Source organism: Festucalex cinctus, chromosome 5 (genome assembly GCF_051991245.1).
Source record: "Festucalex cinctus isolate MCC-2025b chromosome 5, RoL_Fcin_1.0, whole genome shotgun sequence".
Lineage (NCBI taxonomy): Eukaryota > Metazoa > Chordata > Actinopteri > Syngnathiformes > Syngnathidae > Festucalex > Festucalex cinctus.
This window is the reverse complement of record NC_135415.1, coordinates 30,571,038-30,586,252: the sequence shown is the minus strand read 5'-3', so window position 1 is coordinate 30,586,252 and position 15,215 is coordinate 30,571,038. Positions and strand designations below refer to the sequence as shown.

The following is a 15,215-nucleotide window of genomic DNA, read 5'->3' as shown; positions in this document are numbered from 1 at the left end:
TTCAGAAGTTGTTTTGCTAATGTGTTTCCGATTGTTGTCTTGATGCAGAACTCAAAAGTGTTTCAGTTTGAGGTCACAAACTGATGGCCCAACATTCTCCCTTCGGAATATCTGGTAAAATGCAGAATTCCTAAATAAATAAATAAATAAAATGACTTAAATATTAAATCCAATGAAATGAATATTAATATTCCTCAGAAATTGTGTGTTTCGAAAAATTGAAACATAAAATATGTTTTAAAATGTTAAAGTTGAAGCTATAATACATATTTTTTTCATAGAAACGTATGCAAAACTGAGTCAGTTGCTGGGCAGATAAATGTCTTACACAAGTAAAAGTAAGCTCATGAGTCTTCTTTGCCTGAAGACTTCCGTACATTTCCCTGCCACTCTTATGAGGCGCTCCCCCTAGTGTCCCGCCAAGTTATTGCTCAATAAGTAAGAAACAGCCGAGCCGTTATAGTGGCTGTATATTAACTACAAATATCGTGATATTTGCGTAGGCATATTGATAATCTATCGGGAGACAAAGTATCACGACTTATCGCAATATCGATATATCGTCACACTCCTATTTGTTAGATGGGTTCTATTAGGTGATTTTTTTTATTTCTTGTTTTTATTGAACAGGTCTGGAGATAATCGTGTGTGGGTGATGTGGGGTTATTTAAAATCAATGGTAAAATGTGATCAGCCAATAAATTCATGATTTAGCAAGGGGAGAAGTAGTTTTTCACACAGCATCATCAGGTAGCTTTGAAAGGATTTTTTTCCTTAATAAATCAAATCACCATTTCATGTTTACCTGGGTTATCTTTGTCTTAATTTTTACATTTGTTTACGTTAAGGTGGGGGAAACAATGCAAAAACTAACACTTTTAGAAGGTGGCAAACTGCATTCCCATCTAATGTACACAACTTGTGATGGAAAGAAACATACAAATGGTTCACAATTACATACATACAGTGGCAAGATGAGCTGAACTTTGAAACGTGACTTGTAATCTAACTGAGCACAGACTGTATGTCAATCATTGTGATGGATGCAACCAAGATCACAATGTTTTGTTTTGAAGTTGTTTGAAAATGTAATACCCATTTCCAAATTGCAGAGATGAAACTTCCGGGGAAGATGCAGAGGACAAAGAGCCCGCAGTGGCTGTCAAGGGTCGACGGACCGCCAACAGCCAGGGACGCCGGAAGGGCCGAATCACCCGCTCAATGACCAGTGAGGTGGAGGAGACGACCACACCGCCTGTCAACAGTGAGCTCGGTCAGTCTTGGTGCTTTAACATCAAATCACTTCAGCTGGTTGTGGGGTGACTGTAAGGTCTTTGGGCTTTAAATTGGAAGGTCGTAGTTTAATTAAGTCCCCCTGTGGACAAGAATAAACGTCAACGAGTCATTGAGAGATGCTTGTCTGTTTCCCGACTGCTGTATTATGAAAACAAAATGAAACGTGTCATATTGCTCCAATTACATCATTAAAATTTTTTGGGAAGCAACATTAACTCATTTGCTCCCAATAACGTATAAATACGTTTTTTTTTTAAGTTCTAAGTGTCCCAAAGACGTATTTATATCTTTTTTTGTTTTTTTTAATGCTAGGGCATAAAGAAGGCTTTGATGCAGCCTCTCAACTGCAAAGAACGATTGGAGAAATGGTAGTTATTACAGAAACGGCCAGCAGGTGGCAGCAGAGCAAAGGAGATCAACCAGGGCCCTCTAGAAAAAAGGCTCATTTATTTACAATTTTAAATAGATTTGTGAAAAGTGATGAAACTTAGCTCTCTTCTAATGCTAATTGCTACAAAACGGAAACAGATAGAAACAGACTTTTTTCCCTGATGAAAGAAGAGACTTCAATCTTTCTTTTGATAGGTTCCATGCTTTTATAGCAAAAGAACACAATATTCTGTGGGCCTTGCAAAATCAGTCAAAATCCAGTAAAACAGCCGGGAGCGAACGGGATTGCGAAATGTGAAAATGGCTGGGAGTGAATGACTTAATGTTGTTCATTGTGCATGTACAGATAATATACCACCATCTGTGTAATGTTAACATCCGTGACAGCAGTCAATTGAGCTACCGAGAACATGAGTGGAGTCATACCATTTTTTTTATTTATTTTTTTTATGTTAGGCACACATTTTTAAATTACCCTCCCGCAATATAACAAAAAAAATGTTAACCCACTCTTTTGAGTGGCTCCAAAATAATCATCTCCTGATCTCCTATCCCATACCAGCAGAGTGCACTGTTGGCCTCCACTCACATTTTATTTAAGTGCCGGCTGTCCCGCGATGGAGTCTTTGCCAATTGTCAGTTAGCTATACTCACAGCATCAATTCTGCTGGTGGTTCAACATTTTTAATCCATCAGCTGTTGTGTGTACAGTATATGCTGCATGTTGCTATCAATACGTTTCGTCAGGTGGAATTCCCCAATGAGTCAAGTTGCAGGGACTCTGAGCAGCCACCCTCGTTCGGTCCCAATGCTCAGAGCAGTGCTTGGCTGGCCGCTTTGTCCTTCACAGCTCCATATAGAGATCTTACAAGTACAAAATGCAACTTGGCCATGTGTCGGGCAGGGCCAGGGCCACTCTGGCTAATAACTTGCGCAGAGAGGGAGAAGCCAGTCGTAGTCTATAATCATTAACTGACTTCTCCCCTTCGATTTCCTGCTTCTTCCATCTAAAGCAAACAGTCCCGAAGCGAGCTAGGCAACAGTGGCTTTTTAGCAAGCAGTAAAAAAAAAAAAACCCTGCCCCCACATATCGTTTTTTTCTTCTCTAATTTGTCTTTCCTTTCCTCTCGTCAGTCACTCCCTAACTGACATTGTCACTTGCAACTGCCCACTCCCCCCTCCTTCTTCTTACTTATTCGTGTGTGTGCGTGGGTGTGTTTGTGTTTGTGTATGTGTGTGTTTCTGAGACAGCCAATCTTGAGATGAATGAGAGTTCTCGCTGGACCGAAGAAGAGATGGAAACGGCCAAAAAAGGTAACACACCACAAAACTTTCTTTCCTCTTATGTCGCCGTTTGCAACGTTATTGTTCATGATAGAGATGCCACACGTGTCTTTAAAAGCGCAGCGGACAAATGACGAGGATGTGCCTTCCTGTTAAGTGAGGCAGCAGTTGCCACGTGCTGAGTTGTGTCTGTGTGCGGACTCACTGTTGGCTGCTGCTCTTTCCAGCCATTTCCTCTCTCTGGGTCAAGGCAGCCTGTCTTATCATGGTGGCTGTAAAGTCTGTCCCTTATCAGTTCACCTCTGCAAAATTGCAGCAGTCATTAACCTGCCTGTTTATTACCTCTGACAGAAGATTACCCAGCAGTCCGTGGCTGATTCACGGAGCTCTCTGATACTGTGCCCAGTGTCCTCACATGTGTACTGTGTTTTATTGCGCCAAGTACATGATTCTCGTTAAGCTTTTCACTCTCGGTGGTTTCTAATTCTTGACTCGGGATTCCCTACAGATCTGTAGCACCAGTTTGACAAGCTTTCTGATATTATATTTTAATCTAAAAATAATTACTTGTGGAATTTTCCAAATGGGTAATCTGAGTAGTAATATTAAAGTAATTGCTCAAGGCTGTATTCTACTATACGACCTGCTGTGTACATAAAAGATGATTTGGGTCATCTGCGTGGCTTTGTGTGACTTAAGTTTTGCTTCTGAATAGTTAAATCCATCCTTCCTTTTAATCATAGTACCGCTGTTGCTCTAGTGCCAAATATGACCCTCTTGGATACATGTTTATTGGCTCCAGCAATCTGGAAGTATTTTTGTACATAATTTGTCTGTTTAAGGGGTTATTTTTCAATATCTGCCACTGCTTGGCTTGAACACAGGACTGTGTAGTAATCCTGGTTAATGTCTTCAGTTCCATTCTCCTACGGTGGGATTAGTGGGGCGCTCCATCCCAGAGGATTAGGCTGGCAGTTCAGTGGATGGCAGGGCTTCTATGAAGTGCTTATGTAACCGCTGAACCCCAGCGACAGCAGCCACAGTTGAAGGAGGACTAGTCTTGCCATTTTTTTTTTTTTTTTTCGAAATTCTAGCAAATTTGTTTTTACCCCACCTCCCCATCTAATACTGCACAAATTCAACAAGGTGCTCACCGCTCTTTCTTCCGGGTTATGTTTGTGTATGCGTTTAAGAGGCTTAGTTGTCCGCAAGCTTAATGTGTCCTTCGGTTAAACAGATCTGAAAAATAACATTTATGTCAGAAGACATTTGAATTTTTCCCTGCTTTCCTGGATAGCGTTACAGCAATAACTCATCTTCATTGCTGCTCAAAGACCCGTAGAGCAGACAAGAGTTGTTCTAATGCTGTTTTTTTTTTGTTTTTTTTTAAATCTACTCGCACAATCTCTTTGTGTGGGCCCGTGTTAGATAGATGACTTGTAAAGGTTGTATCTGTTGGATCCTGATCCAAGTTGTGTGTTTGCAAGTGTGCACACTCCTTGGCTAGCTTTCCTGTAAGTGCAGTAATCTGTACGACTTTGCCAGAGTGCAAGCAGGCACCTGGATAACGGCCCCTGCTCCACTTGCTGGAGGAACCCACAGAAAGGAGCTGCAGGTAGAAAAGCACATATCATCATCTTTCTTTTCCACTGTTGCTCGGCCTTTTGCTTCTCTCCACTTTTTCGGTTTGGGAGATGGCACCAGCCCAAGTTGGCAAGAGCTGCGGAAGATTTGGCAAGTGAGGGGACACCGACCCCCACCCCCCACATCCACACTCCCCCTACTTGCTCTCTCTCTCCTTACTCAGTTTTATTATAGACTGGAGAGGTCACATTCAAGAGGAAAAGCAGGTCAGTCAGGAAAAAATGTGAAAGCCTTTATGCTTTCTCATGGTATCAACATCAACTCTGTTGCCTCTCCTGTCCCCCCCCCCCCCCCCCCCATCTTCTCTCTTTGCTTACTCTTCACTTCTTTAACCCTCCCTACGCAGTGTCCATTCTCTCTCTCTCTCTCTCTCTCTCTCTCTCTCTCTCTCTTTCTCCTTCCCACCCCTCCTCTCTCTACCCCCTCTGTGTTTACACTTGGACTGCCTGAGTGTGTGTTTGTGTCTGTGTGTTAAAGTATTAACAGGAGAGAGAGAGAGAGGGAGCGAGAGGGCTCGAGTTAGCGTGTACTCGTGCATTTGTGTGTGTGCAGTGTGCACTGGTCGGTGGTGCCTGCTGGCAGAGTGAGGTAGGGGGAGGGATAGGCTGACAGAGAGAGGGAGGGGAAAAAGAGAGATAGAGGAAAGATCAGATGAGAGAGAGAAAGAGAGAGCGAGTCAGCACGGAGCACAGCCTCGTAGCCACTTTCCAGTGGAAGTCTTCCTCGGCGGCCGCCATTGAAGAGAGACGCAGCACAAGAACAGAGCTACAATTACTGAAGCACACGGAATAGCAGAGAGGCGGGGAGCGACAAGGAGCATGTGCCGTTTTGGAGCATGTCGGCCTGACCCCAGCTCAAGTATCAAGCCAGCTGGAAGTACGAGTGGAGCGATTGAGCTGTTTTCATCCGCGCTCCGGATCGGAAGGCCCAGCGTCGAAGAGCATTCCAGGCTCTCCCTCCAGACATCAGACGGTCTGATCGTGTGATCCAGCAGGGCCACAAGACGACGGCTGAAGTAACAGGCATGTGACACAGTGACAACCACGTTCCTGGCTACACAAGCTATTGATTGGACTTCTCTGGGTGGCGCTTAAGGCCTTCCGGGGTCCTGATTGGGTGCGAGGCAACCACCTGCTTCAGTACTGCTGCTGCTGATTGGATGTTTGATCCACGTGGCCCCCCCCTGCCTCGAAGGCCTTTTGAGTCAACTGCAGCTACTTGGGAATGCGCTTTGTACACTTGCATACAAGGATTAAACTAGGTATTGATATTTGTTATTACTTTTCATTCTGAGTATTTGCTTTCCAAGAAGTTTGAATTCATCGAATCACCCAATATAGGTGTTAGTAGTTGGTTTATTTTTTATTTTTTAACCATGTCTTAAGTCATATAGGCTTACAACTTAAAACTGAACAGGTTGCCCTGCAGTATTTATATGAAGACTTGTTTGTTGTTTATTGTCATCAATATGTTCTCATAAAAACAAATACCAGTGTTCTCACATTTGCTAGATGCACTGGTTTGTATGTGGCAGATTATTTTTTTCGTTAGACATCTCTTTAAAATCACTGCAATTGACCGCTCGCGATGCATCGTAACTGGGAGAGCTGGCAGTGAATGGGTTTTTAAGTATCAAGATGAATATCAAAGACCGACCAACAAGAAGCAAAGACCTCTGAACTCTTGTGTAAGGTTACCCCGCTAGGTTGGCTCCGGGCTTTCAACCCCCACAACCCTCAGAGAGTTCCCTGCCAGGACCTGTCATACTGGCACAGGAAACAAGTGGGTGGTGTAGGTTAAGCCTCTTACAGCACACACTGCTAATGGTCTGCTTTTAGCTAACAGCGCACGCTGAAGGGGAACCACCAGAGTCAATTCTACACTTATCTTCCTTGGCCCTCTCTTGCACAAACATGCTGACCGCTCCCTCCAACAATTCTTTTAGCACATGTGATACGTGAATTTCGTGACCGCTTTTTGCTATCCTTCTGGCCTGGCGGGTGCATGTCGACTCTTGTGAAAGGCACAATCATGTGGTTGACTGAGTAAAGGACCCGGGTTTCTTGGAACTGGGTCACATCAAAGTTAGTCAGAATATAACACAGTGTGACCCCAGTGAGGGAGCGTTAGTGATGTCATTGACATAAGGGGCGGTTCTGCTTCCATATTACAACTCCCCCTGAACATTTTTATGGTTTTGTGTGTTTAGGAATACGATGGCAGCTTGCCAGTGCTCACAATGTCTGTTACACTGCCGACGTTCTTGTGAAAGGTTTCATAGCTATTAAGACATGCTTACATGATAATTCATTATTATTTGAGAGTCTTTATTCTTTCAGTTTTAATCATAAATACATTACAATTTTTGCAAGGCGACTAACAATTTGATTTTTTATTGACTGCATTTAGGGTGGTAACAAGAATGCTGCCTTTAATTTAAACCCTGCTTCGTTATTTTTGCAGGTCTTCTTCAGTATGGTAGGAACTGGTCTGCCATTGCCAAGATGGTGGGATCAAAAACTGTGTCACAGTGTAAGAACTTCTATTTCAACTACAAGAAGAGGCAAAAACTGGATGAGATTTTGCAGCAACATAAAATGAAATCGGTAAGCCAAAAAAAAAAAAACACAACTTTGACAGATGTTTTCTCACAATTTATTTACGCATTTCTCTTTTGTATGTTGAATTTTAACCTAGGAGAAGGAACGAAAGGCTCGCCGCAGGGGCAAAACCCTTCAAAATGAAGAGGCCACTGCACACTTCACCGCAGAGGAAGAAGAGTTGGAAGGCTCAGGGGCGAGTGGCAATGAAGAGGAGGCACCTGAAGATGGAGAAGGTACACGGAATTGCATAAACACTTAACGAAGTAACAAAACATTGGACCAGATTTTCACCACTATATACACGAAGTCAGCCTCACACTTTTTTTTTTTAGCGCGCACGCAGTGATTTGCAAAACACTGAACGCACTTTATATTTTAAACACACAAGTATGTCACAATGTCACTTCCTTGCAATTCCAAAGCGCAGACTGACAAATCACCACACGCATGAATGAGTCAGTTGGTTAAGCACATGCACGTTAGCTGACAATGAGGTTTGAACACTACAAAAATGCAGCGGGTAAGTTCACCTGCTTTCAACAATGGAAGAGGTCAGAGGAAGACAAGTGAGGGTGAGAGCGAGAATCTGTCGAGGATGAGCAGGAGATAAAAGTTGACGAAGACCTGAAATAGGACGAGAACGTCCTCAAAGAAGAAGAGGGCCATATTTGTCATATAAAATTTGTGCAACACTACTTGATAATGTCACCAACCATGGATTGATGAACTCCAATGAGGATATTGCCTATAGATGTTGATGAAATCCGCTCGTCAGATCCAACTAGGCCAGAGGTATCGGCAACCCTGGTCCTAGAGAGCCGCAGCCTTGCTTGTTCTAGATGTCTCCCTCCTCCAACACAGGTGATTCAAATGATCAATTCATCAGAAAGATCTGGAGAAGCCTGATAAGGATCCTCAGCTATGTTGGAGGAGGGAGACATCTAAAATACGCAGGCTCTCTAAGACCAGGGTAGCCTACCCCTAAACTCTGTGATTTATTTCATTGATTTTATTTTGAACAGTAAAGTATTTTTATTTTTCCGGGCTTGCTTACAGTGTTGGGACAAATTTTGTTGCAATTGTTTATCTTGACTGATTTTGGTTATATGAAGACAAATTAATCCAATTTTCAATAGTGATTCATTTACCATATTGTGTGTTTGTACTTTCTTTGTGTACTTCGCTTACAGTGCTAAAAGTTTATTAAGTTAAACATTGCAGTGTGTAACGAGTTCAGCGTTAAACCTTATGACAGTGTGTATGTCATGTGGTAACATAAGATGGTTTATATAAATGTGTGCTTCATTTTGCACAGCATGTGAGATGTTCTGCATCTCATGTGCATGGTTGTGCTAATTCATTTCGTGTAGTGTTTTTAAAATCCCAGCCCTGTTTTGTATTTTGTGCTTAAGCAATAGTTTTTTTTTTATGAAGTCATGTACTCCACAAATCTCTTTATGGAAGAGTGACAAGACAAAAGCCATTGTTCAAAGTCCTGTTTGCAGTTTTGCACAAGCCACGTGGGGGATGCCGCAAAAATGTGGAAGAAGGTGCTTATGGTCAGATGAGACTAAAGTAGAATTGTTTTGCTTCAATACAAAGCACTATCTGTAGCAGAAAAATCATACTGCTCATCACTCTGAACACACCATCCACACTGTGAAACATTCGGACGGCAACATCAGGCTGTCGGGATGCACGAATGCTGGGCAGACCTGTTGGGAAGACGGATGAGTTAAATACAGGCCAGTCCACAAGAAAACCTGTTGGAGGCTGCAAAAGACATGAATCGATTCATCTTCCAGCAAGACGATGACACAAAAATATAAAGTCAGAACTATAATTGAATTGTTTAGATCAATTAATGTTCATTCGCTAGAATGGACCATTCAACGTGGAGACCTAAATCTCAATGAGCATCTGTGGCAATACTGAAAGTTACTGTTCACAGACTCTCTCCATCCTATCTAGCTCAGCTTCAGCTATTTTTGTTCAGAAGTATGGAGGGGGGAAAAAAATTGTGTCGATGTCCAGAGCTGATAGCGACATACCGCAAGGACTTGCTTGCAACTGTAAATGCAGCAAAATGTGGCTAAAGCAAATACTGACCCAGGGAGGCTGAATACAAATGCACACTACATTTTTCAGAGTTTTATTTAATAAGTATATTGAAAAGCGTTTGTGGTTGTAAGATAGAAAATGTAAAAATTGAAGGAATATGAATACTTGTTCAACGCTAATTTAGATGGCATTACGACCTAAGTCACTTTCTGACAGGTCGAGCCGAGTCTCTTAATTTTCTGGACACTGCATGTTTTGTTTTGTTTTGTTTTTCCACATGAAATAAACTCATTCAACTATTTCAGTTCCACTGTCTGTGAAGCTGTACCGTTTTCCCGCTTTGTCCTCCAGGGAGGCACGTGCGCTTCTCTTGTCAAGAAGACATCATCATCATTTGTTTAGGTTCAGTGTTGAAAGATTGAGCAGATTTTGCCTCGTGTTGCTTTGCAGATTTGTATTTTTTTTTATTTTGTTTTCCCAGCTGTACAGATGCAATGTCTGCTGTATAGTTGACGTGTGTTGTGGTAATGACATCTACTGCCACACATGGTAGCATCATAGTAATGGTCATTACTGTCATTTAGTTAAGATACTAACCGGTAACAGATTGTAATGGTTGGCACGGCAGCATGTGGTATTTTTAACCTGAAGGGGGGAAAAAAATGAGGCCTCTATTTGAAGTACAACAGAAATTCTAGCTGAGGTTACAAATTTTGAAAAACGTGTAAATATTCCTGGTTATGTATTATAACTCTCTCACGAGTCCCTTGCTTTGCCTTCCGATAGGTGGCGCCAACAACAGCTCAGACACGGAGAGTTTGCCATCACCACATTCAGCTGACGATACCAAGGCCAAGGAAGAGGGTCCGAATAAGTCGAAGGCTGGCTCTAATGCTGGGGATAAAGAGGTCGCCGGAGCGGACGCCGAGCACGCAGGAGATGTGAAAGCTCCGGTCAAAGAAGATGCAGAGGTCGCCATCAAGCAGGAGATCAAGACTGAAGCGGGGGAGCCAAACAAGGATCTCGCGCCGTCGTCACCAAGCGCTGACGCCGCAGACAAGAAAGCTTCGACAGCAGACGCTGACGATGTCAAGAACTGTCCCAAGAGCTCAAAGAAAGACCACGGGGCCAAAGTAGGCTCCCACGGGGACAGCGACTCTAGCGCCACTTGCAGTGCTGATGAAGTGGAAGAAACAGACAACGCAGAAAAGAACAGGTGAAAACGCATGACTGGTTTTTCAAATGCATTTATTCATTTTCCAATGCATGAAACAGTGATCGAGACGAAATGTGCCCTACATTTAAAGTCTCCCCCACTAAAAAGAATTGTAAAATGCTGGAGTTATTCAGCAAAACAATAGTTGTGTGCCGTCAGAATAAAAATATGTAGTATATAAATATAATAAAAATACCTCAAACATTTCTATTTATTTTTATAGATGAGTAGGATAAATACTATACAATTATTGATGAGTAAAATTGATCTGTATTTTTCATTTACCGTATTTTCCGCACTACAGGGTGCACCGCATTATAAGGCGCACCTCCAATGAATGACATATTTTAAAAAAAAATTCAATTTATAAGGCGCTACATTAGAGGCTGGGGTTACGTTATGCATCCATTAGATGATGATGCGCTAAAGGGAATGTCAACAAAACAGTCAAATAGGTCAGTCAAACTTTATGAATAGATTACAAACCAGCTTTCTGACAACTCCATTCACTCCCAAAATGAATAAACAGCTGTTTTGTTATTTTCTCTGAGGTAAAGTATTAGTATTAGCTAGCGATCCAAGATGGCGGGATCTTCCGCGCATGCGCGTCACCGATCGTGCAGTGTCACCGATAGCGTCTTGACAGCGAGACCTGTTGCGGCTCAATATTGATCCACATATAAGGCGCACTGGATTATAAGGCGCATGGTCAGCTTTTGAAAAAATTGAAGGCTTTTAGGTGCGCCTTATAGTGCGGAAAATACGGTATTTAAATAGTGCAATCACCACTGGTTTGTTCTCGCAGACTTGTCCTTCTGTCAGCAAAAATAGTTTCAGTGGCACTTAAGGCTTATTATGTGCATGTTTAAGTGTATGCTGTCTAATGTGCGTGCCTGTGAATGAGGCCACAAGAAATGGGTGTCAAAGTGCGTGGGAGGAATGATTAGTCTTGTTTGCGCTGTATTTGTTCTTTTTTTTTTTTTTTCTTCTTCCATGAGTGCCGATTGAACACGCTGGCAGAGCTGAGAAAAATGCTGCCCTCTGCCAAAGCAAACAAAGGGACGTGTGTGTGTGTGTGTGCGCTGTGTATGTGCGGGTGTGTGTGAGAGATTCCACTTGTTCTATTGTGTCTTTCAGTCACTTTATACTGAGTATATATACAGTCAATAATGCAGTTCAAGTTCATATAGTATCATACTGTTATATTAGTATTTTGCAATATTGTTTTCTGTGACTATGCAGCCATCACTTGTTAATGTGTTACATTTTTTTGTGTTGTACATGTAAGAAGGCAAAAGGAAAAAATCCCGCTAATATTTTTGTATTCTTTTTTTTTCATATCTGTGTAGAATGACATCTCCTCGTCCAAGTCTACTGAACTACACTCATGATGGGGTCATATCATCCCCTCTGCAGAAGCCCATGGACCTGAAACAGCTCAAACAGCGGGCTGCTGCCATACCACCGATTGTGAGTGACTCATTCTCCAGCCTCCGCTTTTGTGCTTGCGGCCTCCCGTCAATGAAGCGTTTGTCATATAAAAGCAACTGAGTAACTAAATATTTCGAGCATTTGACTAAATCATTGCCTTTTTTTTCATAATGCACAAATTTAATGTCTGCAAAACATGTTACTTTCTTTTTCTTTGATTTCTTCAGAATCAGCGATCACAAATTATATTTTATAGTGTAGAGATTAGAATTTTTTACAAACTTGAAAATGTATCATTATCTCATTTACTCGCAGCCATTTTCACAGAAGCAATCCAGTTCGCTCTCGGCTGTTTTACTGGATTTGGACTGATTTTGCAAGGCCCACAGAATATTGTGTTCTATTGCTATAAAAGCATGGAACCTATCAAAAGAAAGATTAAAGTCTCTTCTTTCATCAGGGAAAAAAAAAGTATGTTTCTATCTGTTTCCGTTTTGCAGCAATTAGCATTAGAAGAGAGCTAAGTTTCATCAGTTTTCACAAATCTATTTAAAATTCAAAGTAATTGAGCTTTTTTTCTAGATGGCCCTGGTTGATCTCCTTTACTCTGCTGCCACCTGCTGGCCGTTTGTATAATAACTACCATTTCTGCAACCGTTCTTTGCAATTGAAAGGCTGCATCAAAGCCTTCTGTATGCTCTAGCATTAAAAACAAAAACAAAAAACGTATAAATACGTCTTTGGGACACTTAGAACATTTAAAAAAACGTATTTATACGTTATTGGGAGTAAATGAGTTAAAGGACTTGCATTTGTTTTTTGAAAAGTTGCAAGAAGTTCAACCGGTGCAATTTTTATGCTTTGTTTGTAGATATGAAAATCAGACACTGTTGAATACATGAAGGAGGATTTAATTATTTTGTGTAAGTTCATACATGATATAAACCATTTAATTCCTTCTCATCCGTTGTGTAGATACCAGAAGCATCAGTCCAAGGCAATCAGCGGGGTGGGGGTAACAAGGCTGTACTGCCCCCCCATGCTTTGGCACTGTACCAGCAGCAGATCACCATGGCTCACGGGGAGTCATCTCAGGAGGTCAAACAGCAGCAGCAGCAGCAGCTTTCAGGCCAGCCGGGCAAACAGCAGCCTTATTCCCAACAAACAGAACGAGACAGGGAGGTTCCTCATAGCAGCAGCCCTCGCATCCGCCCACGCAGCCCTTCCATCGCTGACAAGGACGGTACGCCATTTTGATTGCCGACTGGATAATTCATGTTGAACCTCTTAGCAGCACAAGATTTTTGGTGGACACATTGATAATGAACAGACACATCACAACAACACTTTTTGGGTAGTTTATTGATGGTGGCACATGCTGGAGTTGTCAGATCTTGACTCTTAATTAAGCCCTAATTGAGTCCACTCCTCTCGGACTTTGAAGAAGAAATTGTGTGAAACAATGCACTAATCATGAAAGAATATTAAACAGCAGAACTGGGGCTACGAGAATATATAAGCCATTTTTACATGCCCCTAACACAGCTCAAACGCCAACGAATTTAATTTTCAAATGGCTGTACTTCATGCAAAAAACACGTGTTTTTGTGTTTTGTTTTGTTTTTCCCGCATTTGTGCTGTGTGCCATTTTTATTTACTTTTAACCAGTAACATATATTACACAAACATTTACACATATGAACAAATCTCACAAGTTTGTTATGACACAAGAATTATTCAATTAGACTTTGTGGTTGCAGAGATTTCCTCTTTTTATTTTGGGTATGTCATTTTTGAGCAAAAGCCTGAAAAAGAGTTTAGGGCTTAAAGTGTTACATCTGGCCGATTTTAAATGTCTGGAAAGGAAAAAACGAAGGCGTGCTGAGAATCATGCATGATGCTTGGGAAGTTAATGAAACCCATTTATTAGTGTTTCGACTACTTTTGCTTAGTTGGCTGCTGACCTTGAGTCTGTGTTCTCTAGTTTGTTCTCTAGTGTTCTCATATGTTTCTGGGACACTGGCAGAGAGGGCGCTAATAAATTATTGTATCCCTACTGACCCAGAAGGGACCATTGGTGTATTTAGTGCACTTGATAACTGTGAGCTTGTTGGATGTAAATGTCAGATCAGTCCTGTCTTAGAAAGCCCATTGTGAACAACTCAAATAATAGATTTTAAGAAAAGACAGTCTTAACAGTCTCAGACATGCATGATGGAGTTTTTGTGTTGCTTTTGCAGAAAGGTTGCAAGCTTTCTCATCACATGGTGAAGTCAAGAGGCCCGCACTTGGCCCGGATGAGCTCCGGTCCACTAACTTGGGTCGTCCAGTTTTGGCCCCGTTCCCCATCTCCCCACGAGACATGACCAAGATCAGTCACGACCAACACCTGCTCCAGTTTAACTGTAAAGACTCTTCTTAATCTCCTCTGGCCTTAAGTCTTTTTTTTTTTCTCTCTCTCTGTATGTATTAGCTGCACTATTTCTCTACTCATTTTTTCATAATGTCTTCTACCTGTCAGCATTCCAGCAAGTGGGCCATCCAGGACTTCCTGGTTTGCAACAGGATAGTGCCAGGCAAGCAGCAGTGAGACCTCTCATTATGCCAGAGCCACCACCTCTCATTTCCTCAACCAAACCAGGAGGCTCCATCACGCAGGTATAATACCGCACACAAGTCTGAGAAGAATTCAAATTAAAATATGGCAAACATATGCTCAAGTATTATGGATACTGTTAAACAAACAAACGCTTTTCCAGGGGACTCCGGTGCAGTTGCACAGCCCTGCTCATGGGTTTGAACATGGAAAAATGCCGTCGACTCAGATGAGCTTGTCTTGGATTGATCAGAGGAAAGTTGGTGAGTGAAATCATCTGGACAACCACGTTCACTTCTGGCGTTATTCTAAGCTCACTTAATGGTTAGCAACGTCCATCTTTTTGAGTAACATTATTGACTAAATTGCTTTTCTATAGGTGGTCCATTCCCTGTGGTAAAGCAAGAACAGTTATCCCCCCGCAGCTCTTCCTTGCAAGCAGACAACCCATCTAGCCAAGGCACACCTCACGATGGTGGAAGAGGTATGTTTTGGACTTAATTGTTTATATGAATTGATAATAGTAATAATGATAATAGGCCAAGCCTGACCCAACTAATTAAAAAAAAAAAAAAAAAAAAAGGGATTCTGCTTTAAGTATCTGCTGCATTGTTGCATTTTCTTGAGGTTCATAAAAATAAGGCTCTCGTGTTAGATTCAAGTTCATACATTTGATATTATTATCCTGGTTAAA

At 41.8% G+C, this 15,215-nt stretch overlaps 1 protein-coding gene across 2 annotated transcripts in view; it reads left to right on the top strand.

Annotated features, from left to right (window-relative positions):
- ncor2 (nuclear receptor corepressor 2) overlaps positions 1 to 15,215 on the top strand; it is a 61,795-nt gene that overhangs the window by 32,253 nt on the left and 14,327 nt on the right. For both annotated transcript variants that reach the window (XM_077521393.1, XM_077521392.1), the window contains exons 16-26: positions 1,113 to 1,273; positions 2,938 to 3,000; positions 7,078 to 7,220; positions 7,312 to 7,450; positions 10,065 to 10,494; positions 11,844 to 11,964; positions 12,901 to 13,168; positions 14,166 to 14,330; positions 14,447 to 14,583; positions 14,685 to 14,784; positions 14,901 to 15,005. In XM_077521393.1, the coding sequence (XP_077377519.1) occupies positions 1,113 to 1,273; positions 2,938 to 3,000; positions 7,078 to 7,220; positions 7,312 to 7,450; positions 10,065 to 10,494; positions 11,844 to 11,964; positions 12,901 to 13,168; positions 14,166 to 14,330; positions 14,447 to 14,583; positions 14,685 to 14,784; positions 14,901 to 15,005 (1,832 nt within the window). The remainder of the gene's footprint in view (positions 1 to 1,112; positions 1,274 to 2,937; positions 3,001 to 7,077; positions 7,221 to 7,311; positions 7,451 to 10,064; positions 10,495 to 11,843; positions 11,965 to 12,900; positions 13,169 to 14,165; positions 14,331 to 14,446; positions 14,584 to 14,684; positions 14,785 to 14,900; positions 15,006 to 15,215) is intronic.